General features: G+C 39.5%; 1 protein-coding gene across 1 annotated transcript in view; it reads left to right on the forward strand.

Annotated features, from left to right (window-relative positions):
* The first annotated feature begins 535 nt into the window (after window positions 1-535).
* The window catches only part of si:ch211-250c4.3 (uncharacterized protein LOC100535981 homolog), a 39,780-nt gene continuing 27,533 nt past the window's right edge, over window positions 536-12,782 (forward strand). The window contains exon 1 of the mRNA XM_062430255.1: window positions 536-806. Within this exon, the coding sequence (XP_062286239.1) occupies window positions 728-806 (79 nt within the window). The 5' untranslated portion in view covers window positions 536-727. The remainder of the gene's footprint in view (window positions 807-12,782) is intronic.

Genomic DNA, 12,782 nt, shown 5'->3' on the forward strand with positions numbered 1-12,782 from the left:
GTAAAACTGAATTAAGTTGCTTGTATAGTTTTACTGTGTAATTGGGACCGTGTGTTCATAAGTGTCTTTCACTGTTAAAGTTGTGATCAGTGTTGACTTACAGAGACACCATCATGTTCATTTTTACTGTCAAATGTCACTGCTCTGATCCCTTTGTGCTAGTGTCACTGCTCAGAGGTCAGAGTTTATACACACTTCATTTCCTACATTACTGATTTGTCTCTTATCTGATCATCAGCAGCTTCCCCCTTTAACCATCCTGCCCTTCCCTCCAGCATTGTCACACCCTGTTCACCTGCAGGCTGAATGTTAATCTCAGTCCACCTCCTCCACCTTTCTCTGTCTGGATGGCCGCCACTCCTGCTCCTCCTCCTCCTCCTCTTTTTCCTCTTTGCTCCTCCTTTTTTCTCTCAAGACTCTGAATGCTCCGGTGGAGTCCGGCCCCCTTTTACTCTCCTCAGCTGCAGGAATTGGATACATTCACACACACTCTCACACACCAGCGCTCGGCAGCCAGCAGGCAAAGAAACACAGGCATCATGACCCTGCCTGAGGACACAATCCATACTGAATCTTCCACGACTGAACATCAGGCAGAAGAGATCAACATGATGAGGAATTTCTAAGGAAGTTTTTTCTTCTTTAAAAAAAAAACAAAAACAACAACAACAACAAAACAACCCTAACCCTACAACAAGTTGTACACCTCAGGGATTGTTACAGCAACATGAGTGTCAAGAAGAAAAAGGCAGGGCTGGTCATCAGCTGGCAGAAGTCATTCTCTATCCTGGCTCCTTGGAGGAAAGGTACAGTCACCTTTTTATCTTTTTTTTTTTTTTTTACACGGCTGTATCAGTGGCTTAACCTTCCCTACCAGCTTGTTATGTCTGTGTCTGCTGTGAAACTGAGACATCACAGTTCTTTCAGTCACAGGGTGTGTTTTATTTAACATCGCTGATCTCACATCAGCAGAGAAATCCTCTCATCACAAAGCAATGCTGCCTCCCATCATTCATTCATGTGCTTTTGGCATCTGCAGGGCTTTTGTCTCAGTAAGCAGAGGGATGATAAGCCCTCTGTGCTGGGCTTTGTACTGTACCTCACTGACATTCTGATTAAGCAGATCTTAAAGCCGTGGGTCTACAGGGGCATTTTGATCTGTAGCAGCTCCATCATATGACTCAAGACTCAGCTTAATTTAGTTTAACTAGATTCCCAGACAGTACATTAACTTAAATAAAGTGCACCCTGTAAACAGTTCCAGTGGTTGTTAACCAACTTATTGGATCTTCTCTCGCTGTTAGTCATAAAACTTTTCATTTTGTTTAAAGATGTGGTGCAAATGAAAATTGAGAGCTATAAATATTGTGTGCATACATGACGAGCACGAATAGCAACTGCCAAAGAAGGACAATTCATACAACAATGCTGTGTAAGAGAGAACTGTGCCTTTATGTCAGCCATGAAAGGGCTCACTGTTACTCCAGCTGTGTGGTTGATTTTAATATGACAGAATAAACATAATACAGATGTGGATTTAATTACATTAATGGCTGATAATGTGTTAATTAATGACACAGCTGTAAAATATAACCTATGGTAGCATTATTCATCATCATGTTATAATTAGATTTTAAAGCTGCATTAGTTGATTTTATGGCCACTTTGAGGCAGCAGAAATAGCTAAAAACACACATCTGTCATATACATTTTTTGTTAGCATGTTAGCAGACAGTTGTAATAGATTTATAATGTGTTTTTACCATTTAATGAATGTAAATCATTCAAATTAGTCTCCAATTAGTTATCATGTGGGAATCTTTGGGTCTCTTTTAATTAAATTAAAGAGTACAGTTTAGACCTGCTCTATGTGTAAAGTACCTTGAGATGACTTTGTTGTGATTTGGCGCTATATAAATAAAGATTGATGGATTGATTGATTGATTGTTTAGAAAACCAAAACATTTAGCTTAAAGAAGCGTAAAAAGCCTGATAGAGAGGTAGAGTTAAAGATCATTGTGGATCTCTTTGGAGCAGCAAAATAAGTTATCAACACTGAGAAAAATATCTGTCTCTTTAGCTGCTGAATGTTCCTCTATGTTCACCAGCCAATCTCTAACTGTGTCTGTCTGCTGTTTGGTGAGCAGGTGTATAGTGGGTTTATATCAGTAGAGCTGCAAAGTTCATATTCATTTTAATACATCCATTGTTACTATAAAAATATTGAGTATTGATGTTTAAGGGTTTTTTGAACAGTTACATTATCGGTCTGACAGTTCTACTTCTCACCGTTCTTTCATTTCTAATCCTGGCGTCAGGTTTGCTGTGCATTCCTCATACAGTCCTCACTCAGATATCTCTCTCAGCTTATTTACAGTATGAGTCTCCACACCTGCTGAGGTGCAAATCCTCCAGTTGTTTTGTTGTGGGAGGGATGATAAATGTGTTCATTGTTGCAGCTGCGAGGGAGCCCCGACGCTCCTTTGACAGCAGTCACATTGTTTGGCCATGTTACTAGAGTAGGAAGAAGAGAGCCATTGTAAAGATAACACTTACATTGTGTACAGTGCAGCTGGGAGCAGCTCCTTATTGGTGCCTGTCCTTTTTTATCGTTTCATCACTGTTTAGGTTGAGGAGAGAGGGGGATATTATCTGGGGAAGGAAAAGAGGATGAAATACCACTGTCTCTTTACCAAACTTTAAACACAAAATCACCGGCTGTATGATGATATTCTTTGTTTCAGGAGACTGCAGAAAACAAGTAGAAAACCCTCTAAAAAAAGTGCCATGTTTAAAGTCTCTGCTCATCATTAGATGACTAAATCCCTGAAAAATGCAGGACTGAGACACATTCAGTGGAATTCTGTAACACACAGGATTATAATGTAGAGTAGGGTTGTCAGACATTATTCAGACATGAGGAATTTGAGTTTCACACATGTAGAGGAGAAGGTTTCACTCAATGATTCACACAGAAGGTTCAACAATCTTCTCAAAGGTTGACAACGCTGATGTTTAGTGCTTTTACTGTGTGTAACTTTACCATTTCAGCCTAAAAAAGGTAGCATTGTGAGGGTGTATAAATACCTGCTTTGGTCAATTTTGGTCCCAGTCACAGTGGAACTATGAGTTTTGCATTTATTTTCCTTTGGGTCCAGATGTTCCTCACCAACTGGTTAGTTTTCATGGGTCCACTTGTTTCTGAGGACCCCAGACCTGACCCAGGACCTGAGTTGGACTGGGTCCAAACTACTCAGTGTCACTGGGTTAGGTAGGGTCGTGTTTTTTTGCTGTGAATCTCGGGTCTGTATGTCAATATGTCCAATACCCAAGTGGATCCAAATGGACTGGAGTGTACATGGTATTAGCTTGGATCATACGTCACAATCACTGGAGAAAAAAATGGGAAAGGAACATGTTAAAAGGAACAAGGAGGTAAAACCAACACTCACATACTGATGCTATTTGGAGCTGTCTGATTCAAAGTGACTGATTGAACTTAAAGAGTAAAAGAATAAAAGCTCTGGATATTCAGTAAGTGTTTTGGATATATGCAGACCTTACTGACTATCCTGAAAATAACTGGATAACTGGAAAATGACTGGCCTACATCCTGTATTTTGGAGGGATGGGAAGTCAAACTCTAAACTGTCAGAGGAAATAAGCCCAAAGACTTGAGCTGACTTGAGTTACAGCGCTTCTGCACATTCTTGCCTTATCCTAATGGTTTCTGATAGGACAGAGTGGAGTTGGGGGGCCCCTGTTCACTTTGATAAAGAAAGGGAGTCTGGGTATCATCCTTAAGGTTGATGACGCCACGGGGGAGCAAGTGGTGGAAAACAGAGCAGGGATCCCAGCTGGGTAACGTGTTGAGAGATGGGTCCAGAGGTGGACTGCTTCTCCTGGGTTTAGAGGATGGTGATAGTTGTGGGGGATGGGGAGAAAGTGTGCAGTGGTACATCCCATCTCATGCATACATCTGCTTTATGTCACCTGTACTGGCACCAGAGCTGATTATTAACAGTTGTCTCCTATGACTACAGAAGAAAAACAGGGTGCTCAACCTTCCCTAAACCTGTGGGTCCTCCACTTAAAGGTTTCTACTGCAGCTCCAGCAGACCAGTGGTCAGTCTTGACCACTGACCACCCAGAGTGCTAAAAGGGAGTTGACATACCCATAACCCACCTGGGCTGTAAAAATAGCTGGCTTGTTACAGCCTGTTTTTGACCTCTTTACTCAGGATCTGAGAGGCCAACTTAACCGACCGTTCAGCCCGAGGGCTTACACATGCCTGCATGTGATGCTCCACGCCAACTCCCAAAACCTAAGAAAGCCTCCTAAAGCCTTTCTTCTGCATTAAGCAGCAGCCAGACAGCACACACCTGCTGCAGAGTGAAGACTCTATCTGTAAATGGTGTGAACAGAGGGGAAAACACTGCCTTTTTTCAGTTTCATGAGTCATTCTGAGCAGCTGGAAAACCAATTTAGCAGAATGAAAAGGATTTTGATTAAAAAGCATGTGTTAATATTTGCAAATAACTCAGACAATGAGCTGAATATCAACATGTTTATGTCTTCCATTTGTGGTTTTGAGATCCCTTTGCATGCAGTTATTATTTATGTTCCATACATAAATCATATTTGTCTTGGGAAACGTGACACATATGGCAGGGCTGGAATGTGGAATGATGGTAGAAAAACCCCTGCAGGAGTTTCTGTGGGCAACGTGAACACACACACTCACATGTTGTGGCTCTTCTTTTTTTTTTGCACTTTAACAAGCTGCTGGAAATATTCCATTATAATGTTGGTACATGTTGACTATAGCATGTCACTCAGTTCTATTAGGATTTTGTGGCATATGTAACCTGTTGTTCTTTACAACTTGTTCTGAAGATTCACAACCCCCTACAACATTTGAGCCATTTGGAATTAATTTGTATTATATTTCATCATAAATAAGCAATGCTGCTGCTAGCTAACCATCTAATGTTACTCCTGACTTTAAATCCTTTTCCATAACATTTGATTTCAGTATTGCTATTGTAGAAGTCAGAAACAAGCAAAATCAGATAACTGCTGGTAACAACTTGGTTTAGTGTGAATATTAACATATGCATTGTGGAACTATGAAAAAAAAAAAAAAAAGCATGACGCCCTGTGCACATTTTAACATTTAGTCTAAAAGCAGCCGCCTGCATGCTTTACACCTGTGCTATATTTATATGTGACTCACTGTCTGAAGTAGCACCACTGAGTGTATTTGCTCATGTGTTTTTTGACTCCCAACACCCACTGGGCTTTCTTAACCCTTAGGTGCAGGCTTCCAGCCCTGCAGGCAGCTTAGAGCTTTGTTCTTCTGGTGTCCAGGCCCAAGGTTTCAGAGAGGGCAACAGGGCAATCCACAGACTCCTTCTAGTCTTGAAGACTCTATAAGACTATTGACTTTATAAGGCAGAGTCTTGGATGACACTTGCAACACCTGGAATGTGAAATGAATATGATGGGAAATGGCTTGAGGACGTATTTAGACAGAAAAGAGGCTTTAGGATGAGTCTGGGGCGGGAGGGTGGACTGTCTATAATTATATGTTGTGGAGTTTAGTCGAGCACAGAGACTGGAAATAGGCTGAGTCAGCCAGTGTGGACAATTACAGGATAGAATATCTGTTTGTGTTGTTTGGGAGGGATGAGGACAGCTGGATCAGGGTAACACCTGTCCGGCTGACAGTGATTGCATGGAGAGGATTGAAGGGGAGGACGGGGATTGTATCACAATAGCAAGAAGTCAGATTACACGGCTGAGTTGGCCAGATGACTTCAGCATGCAATTAAAGTCAACCTGCTCTCCTTCTTATTGTATGCTGGTAACTCACAGGAACAGACACGCACTGGAAAACTATGTAGGAGAATAAACAAACCAGAGAGCAAGTAGAGTAAAAATCCTGATGTTTGGTCTCTAGAGGAACAATGTGTTGTTATTCTGCATAATACATTTCACAGCTTTCACGTCCTGTTCTTTGGAAACAAATTCGTATGCTGTTCTGTCACTGAAAATAGATTGGCTTCTACTTAACACTGTTAATTGAGTAAAGATGACTTGGAAGAAAGGACGCTTAAGACGATTTCAACAGAACTGCAGCATACGGGCCAGTATTCCGAGGAATTACGTTGTGCTTAAACAGGAAGTGTTGTGCTTTTTTAGAGAGGCAGGAAGTAGGGCTAGTGGATGAATGTGTAGATCAACATTTGTGGAGTAGCTCTGTGGATGCCTGTCAGTCAGTTGTTTGGTCCGTCCACTATTTAGGTCCAGACTGAAATATAATTGGATGCATTGGACAGAGGATGCATCCTATTGGCTTTGTTGATGCCTTTACATTTCCTCTAGCGCCACTAGCAGATCAAACTTTTTCACAACTTTCACACAACCAATGACAGAGGTTCAGTTCTGCAGGATAAGTCAGCTGTAGTGAAAGCTTTATTGCCTCTTACTCACTGTTGACATGTGCTGTGTAACTGACAGATGATTGTTGAAGTAGGTCAAGTGAACAATGCAAATGCCATATATATTCTCAGTGGTTTCTAACGGCTGGTATAAAGTAAAGAACTGGTTGCTTACACACATTCTCTTGTAAAAGATAAAACTCCTGAATAAAGTTATTTTTGGTAAAAGTAGGCTTGAAACAAAAAAGATGTTATCAGTTTTATATCTGGAGGAGATCTGAGATAGCCGCTGACCCACATTCTATTACTGGTATTTTGTTCCAACACATACCTCACTTGTATGGAAAGGTGCATTACAATGTTCTGCAATACTGAGATTCCAGGCTGGCCGGTGAGTTACTGTTTGACGTCTTTGGTGAGGGAATCCAGTCGTCAGGCTTTTCATTGAAACTCCAGATGGATTTAAGAAGTCGAATGCCTTCAATTCTTTAAAATTATGCCAATAAATTAGCATCAAAACTTTATATAGGCTGGAAAGTGGGTCAGTGTAGGGCAATTTCACAGTTTGTGTTAACATACATGACAACACCTGAATACATCATTCATGGATATTTGGTAGTTGCTTGTTAACATTGTTGGTAACTGCTTGTTAGTACATGTTCAAATCACTCTAACAGTGTTAAGAAAGGCAGGAATCTGTAGTTACTCCAATAAGGAGTTTCACTTGTTCTTATGCTCATTTGTCACAGTCACAAAATCTATTGATGTCAAGTTTTTCTGCTGTGTTTCATGGTGGAGACATCCATCCAGGGGGCCTCCAATCATGCAACCTCTAATCTTAGACTCACCCCCAGGGCCAGGCCCCTTTTAGTACAAGGACCTTTAAAATAAGACAGATTTGTTTTTCGTGTCTTATCTGCAGAGAAAAAGCTCAATTGCCTCTTACTCACTGTTGAGGCTCCTAGATATCATGCTTATATTAGGGGTGTAACAGTACACAAAAGTCACGGTTCTGGGGTCATGGTTTGGTATGTTTTGGGTACAGCAGAAAAAGACATTGGAAATCAAATGTGTTTTACGGTCATTCTGAAAGGTTTCACTCAAAGGAGGAGTGAAAAGCAGACCGTCACAGAGAGGGGAGGGGGGACAGAGAGATGGGATAATCGTGCATATTTTAATAATAGTGTTGCACATCCAGCTTGCCATTCCAACTGAACAGGTACCCAGACTAACTTTTTAAACAGTAATTGTTTGGGTCATGGGTCAACTGAACATCCTGTGCTGAATGATTCGAACAAATACACCCCATTACACCCTTAGTTCATATAGATCTAAGTTGGTTTCACAGTTACATTATGTTGGGCATACAAGATGTAGGAGTCAGGATGGTTGAACAATGATGTGTCAACATTGTTCAGCATCCTACTTTTTTTAAGTTTGGAATATTAATTGCAACGTTTGTTCCTGCCAGTGTTCTGTCAGTGTAAAGAGAGGACAGAGCCTCAAAAGACACTGTGCCATGTTTCCACAGCTTCATCTCTGTAAAAGTAACAGTTTAAACTGCAGGTAACTTTAGAATTTCAGTTTTCACTTCAGTGGAGATTTTCATATCACTGCACTGCATCTGTGTTTATTTGTTTACCTCAAGTTCACAATTACATACATTACTAAAACTTCCAAACTAAACATATCTGAGTAAAGCTGTTCATTAACTCTCCATGCCTGCCTACATAGTAGTTACTGTACTGTAGGTTATCGCTGCTGCTCTGTCGCCCTCTTAATTCTCCTATCTCCAGGCTAAGTGTAGAACACAGCAGTTCTCCTGACACTGGCACTCATTACACAGCTGACCGAACACTTGATGCAGCAATTATGAGATTATCAGGAGCGGCTGGAGACACTGGACAGGGGTGTTAAGCCTTTCTGTCTCAGTGTTTACAGTCCTGTCCAGAATGAAGTCTGTACTCTGATAATACAGAAAACGCCCGAGAGTAGTTAATATTTGTTTGTACTTTAAGATTTCTCATGGAAACGTAGGATTTTGAGGTGTGAATAGCTTTAAATCAAATGTTAAAATTCAACACATTGGAAGGAGAAACAACATTGATCTCTTTTTCAGTACATGGATGAGTGTTCATCTGATGTTGGAAAGTCAGTTACATTAACTCAGTTCACTTGTTACCTACAGTAAACAGTTGTGTTTCTGGGTCAATGACGTATAAGGATTTAGAACAACTCAATTGTAGAATAATAAAAAACAAGCATATCTAATGCAGTAGTTCAAACATTCAGAATGTTGTGTAACTGAAGATCCATATTATACTTTTAAATTAAGTGATTTTAGTGGGTTTTTCAAGATTAATTGGCACTGGCCTTAAAAAGAGTCATGTGGTGCAAACATGATTCATCTTGAAATAAATTAATTTACTTAACACGCTTCACATCTTTTTTTTTTTTTTTTACAAGTTTTCAGTAATATAAAGTGTTTGGAAACAAAGTATTTGAATTTTTTTTTTTTAATCTTTGTAAATGATGATCTTTTATTTAGAAAAGATATTTCAAGATGAATCGTGGTCGCACCAAATGACTTTTTTTTCCAGGCCAGTGCCAATTAATCTTGAAAAACCCACTAAAATCACTTTCAAATTGTAATATGAATTGTCAGGTACACAACATTCTGAATGTTTGAACTACTGCATTAGATATGCTTGTTTTTATTATTTAAAATTGAGTTGTTGAAAATCCTTATACGTCATTGACCCTTCTAGAGCTTTGTGGCATCATTTATTAGTCAGGAAGTTGATTAAATGTCATTATACAGGAGTAATCCAGCTCTCTTGCTAACTACAAATGACCAAGCTCGTTAGCTTGGTTGCTAACCAGTCAGTAAATGAACCTAGGTCAGACTCAGAGGATGCACCATGATGTACACTGTCTCACTGACTGCAAACCATGCTGCATTTCTTCTATTCCAGCAGGGAAAGCAATGGTGTGACACCATTTTGTAACCTATGTTTCTCTCTCTGCCTGTTCCCTCAAATGTCAGCACTGTCAAACATGGTTGGTCACAGTACTAATTGGCTTCTCAAGTCTCTACTCTCTGTTTCCAGTCAGATTTACAAATTCACTGATTATAGTGATTCCATTGAGATATATGGTTTCCATTCTGAAATACTGCTGTTACAAACGCTGGCGTGAGAGGGTCCTTTGTCCAGTGAATGCTTGAAGTATAACACGGCTGAAACACTTTAAGTAACACTATGTTACAGCAAAAGTGTTTTATACCTGAACCATTTGAAAAGTTGCTATCACAGAGAGGGGTGTGATGTGATGAATCATTAAAATGATGACAGCACACACTTTCAGACAAACTCTCCTCAAAGACATTCCAGGGCTTCACTCAGTTGTTCACATAGAAACAGACAGTAGAATGAACTATGTGTATAAATAAGTGTCAAAGCAGAAAGGTTCTGGAGAAAAAAGCAGAGAGAAGGTTTTTCCTAAATGGATAATACCTCTGTGAGCTGAAAGCATTTTGTATTTCAAGACTATTGTTTGCATTGCTGGTGACTCTAAATCATTTTACATCACATTCTGGCTTTATGGGGTATTGCTCAAGAGACAGTCAACACTGATTTAGGCTACCATAGACATAAACACAGAAAGGGCTTTTTAATTCCCTCCACACAGTGAGGTCATTTGGAAAAACAATAAGCCACAGTGGTGCCCTGCTGAAGCCACAATGAAAATAACTGCATGCATTCTACTGTTTTTTCCCAGTATTCAGCAAAAACAGGAAATGAGTTTTCTAGCCTACACAGAGGAGAATTTATTTTAAGAGTCGTCAGCTCGAGTTGAATTTTTCTTAAAACTTCTTTAAATTGGTGGAATCTAGTAAAATAAATGTCACTGTACAGTTGTGAAGTTACTCTGCAATTTCATGGTAAGCAGAGGAAAATATACAGAGGGCATCATCATATCACTGCCTTAATGAGGCCACAATGTGATTTAGTCAGTGAGTTAACAGAGTAAACAATGGAAATTTAATTTCCTTCAAAAAAAGGGTCAAGTTAAATTCTTTTGGAAATCTAATAATAATTTCTGCTTAACTGGCATTTTTACTGTCCAATGTGCTGATTCAGTAGGAATATTGAGTTCTACAATTGTGTGTGTGTGTGTGTGTGTATGTGTTTATGTGTGTGTGTGTGTGTGTGTGTGTGTGTGTGTGCAGCAACACATACAGTATGTGTGGAAATGTTTGTGCCACAATCCAACAATTCATTATGATATCTGAATTTTCTGATAACAAATGACCACAAGTAATGTAGATCAATTAATTGTGAATATTCACAGTCAAATAATGATGGTTTTGCTATTCAGTAATTGCTGTGTATATTCCAACAAGACAATTACATGACCAGAGACTTTCATAAGGTCAATTGCAGCAGAGTAAAAGCCATCAGGTAAGTGTTATTTTAATAAACTCCTGGTGTACTTACAAACTTTCCAATGCATCGATTTATGAGTAAAGACCCTATTTGTACTACTGTAGAAGTTTGATAACAATCCAGGCATTATTAGTGGAGTAATTTACGAGATACTCTGGTGGGTCCGTTAGCGCCTGTACTAAGCCATGCGGCTGATGGCTCTAACTCCACCAGTTTGCGACAAAATGAAAAAAAAAGATGGAGCGGGTGGTTAGATAGACGTCATGGTGCATATGATCGCTTTAACAATGATTAATTGTTTGTTATTTTTCCAATGTAGCCACAGATGTCTTTCAAATTTGGGGTTTTACAGTCATTAAATCTCACACCAATCCCTGTTGTAGTTATTTAGTATTTAGATAGTCTGACATTTCTAATTGATGATGATTAATATCGTGGAATTCTGGCACAAATTTTCCTCTGTATATAAGCACTGTGTAAAAACAAGGGGAAGCACGCTTTAGCTTTTAGAAAGAGGCTGAGCTCTTTGTTTTTGTGTTGAACCGCGCTGGCTAAACACAGGCTTTGTTTGAAATGGGAAGAGACCTGATTTCTGAGCCTTTGGAAGCTGATATGGTACAATCAAACACTTACTATCAGTGTTTTGGCAGGGCTTTTTCTATTCATCAGCAGGGTTATCAAAACAATGTTGATTTTCTAGGAGCGGGTGCATCGCTGTTTTGTTGAGTGATTGACTTTTAAATCAAAACAGGATGTTTTCTGAGGAAATATTGCTGCAATACAAAACCAGTGCTTCCAGTTTTCATCAATTTGATGTACGTGCAATTTCATTACAGGCAAATACGGAGTAGTTCTCTCATGGTCCAAATCATACATATTTATCATTTACAGCACATAAAAAGTTTTGCCCAGTTACAATTAAAGTTATAAAAGTCTCCAATCAGTTCCACTCAGCTAACCTCCGATGTTTCTAACTAATTACTTGTGAATCATTCATCATTCAGTGTGGGCCTCCACCCTTCACAATCACAACATCCCCTCTGCCTCATCTAAGCCACACACAAAGAATTCCACAGTGATTGTTCACATCCACACTGCATCATTACTTTTGCTTTTGCTTCACTGTGCTTACTATCAATAAGCCAAATACTTACAGGTCTGTTCAAGTTCTCACAACATGCTTTTGAGAAAAATTTGGTCTCCCTCCTCCAAAGTTCCCCTCAGAGAGGATAAAAGCGTTGGATATACCACTTCAAAGAACTTTTAATCTCATATTTGCTTTGGCAAGGTCTTCAATTCACCCTGCAGGAAGTCGCCCAATCTCCTCTATTGTTGAGGTGAGATCTTGCACTCTGGATTTATATTATTCCAAAAAATGGTGCTTAACTGCAGTTTCAGTTCAAGTATTTTGACTAAACAAATAAATCCACCTTAAGCTTAACCAGGGCCCCTGCATTTCTCCCTGGGACGCTTTTTTTCCTCTTTTCTTTTAAAATTCAAAGGTTGGAAGGAAAGAAATGTCATTTGATTGACAGCGAGACATATCAAATTGCCCACAGTAAGAAAGAGGAGAGGACACATATGACTGCTCCCTGTAATAGTCTTAACTGGAGCATCAGATCAAAGCTGGACAGTCAGATAGGGGACACTGACAAATTGTATGGTTCTTGTGGTATTTGCGTTAAAGAATGTAGGATTACATAAATACCAGTCCTCGGGTTTCACTCGAGCATGGATATAATGTCTGTTGGTGTGTCTGTGCAATCCATGGTCTAAAGACTGGAATGGTGTTGACAGAATGGTTGAAATACACAAAGACAGTCTTTCATGTTGTTCTTAAATTGCCCTTACAATTAATCATAGCCGTACATCAGCCAGGTATTATATAAT

The sequence above is a fragment of the Scomber scombrus genome, chromosome 12, assembly GCF_963691925.1.
Source record: "Scomber scombrus chromosome 12, fScoSco1.1, whole genome shotgun sequence".
NCBI classification, from domain to species: Eukaryota; Metazoa; Chordata; class Actinopteri; order Scombriformes; family Scombridae; genus Scomber; species Scomber scombrus.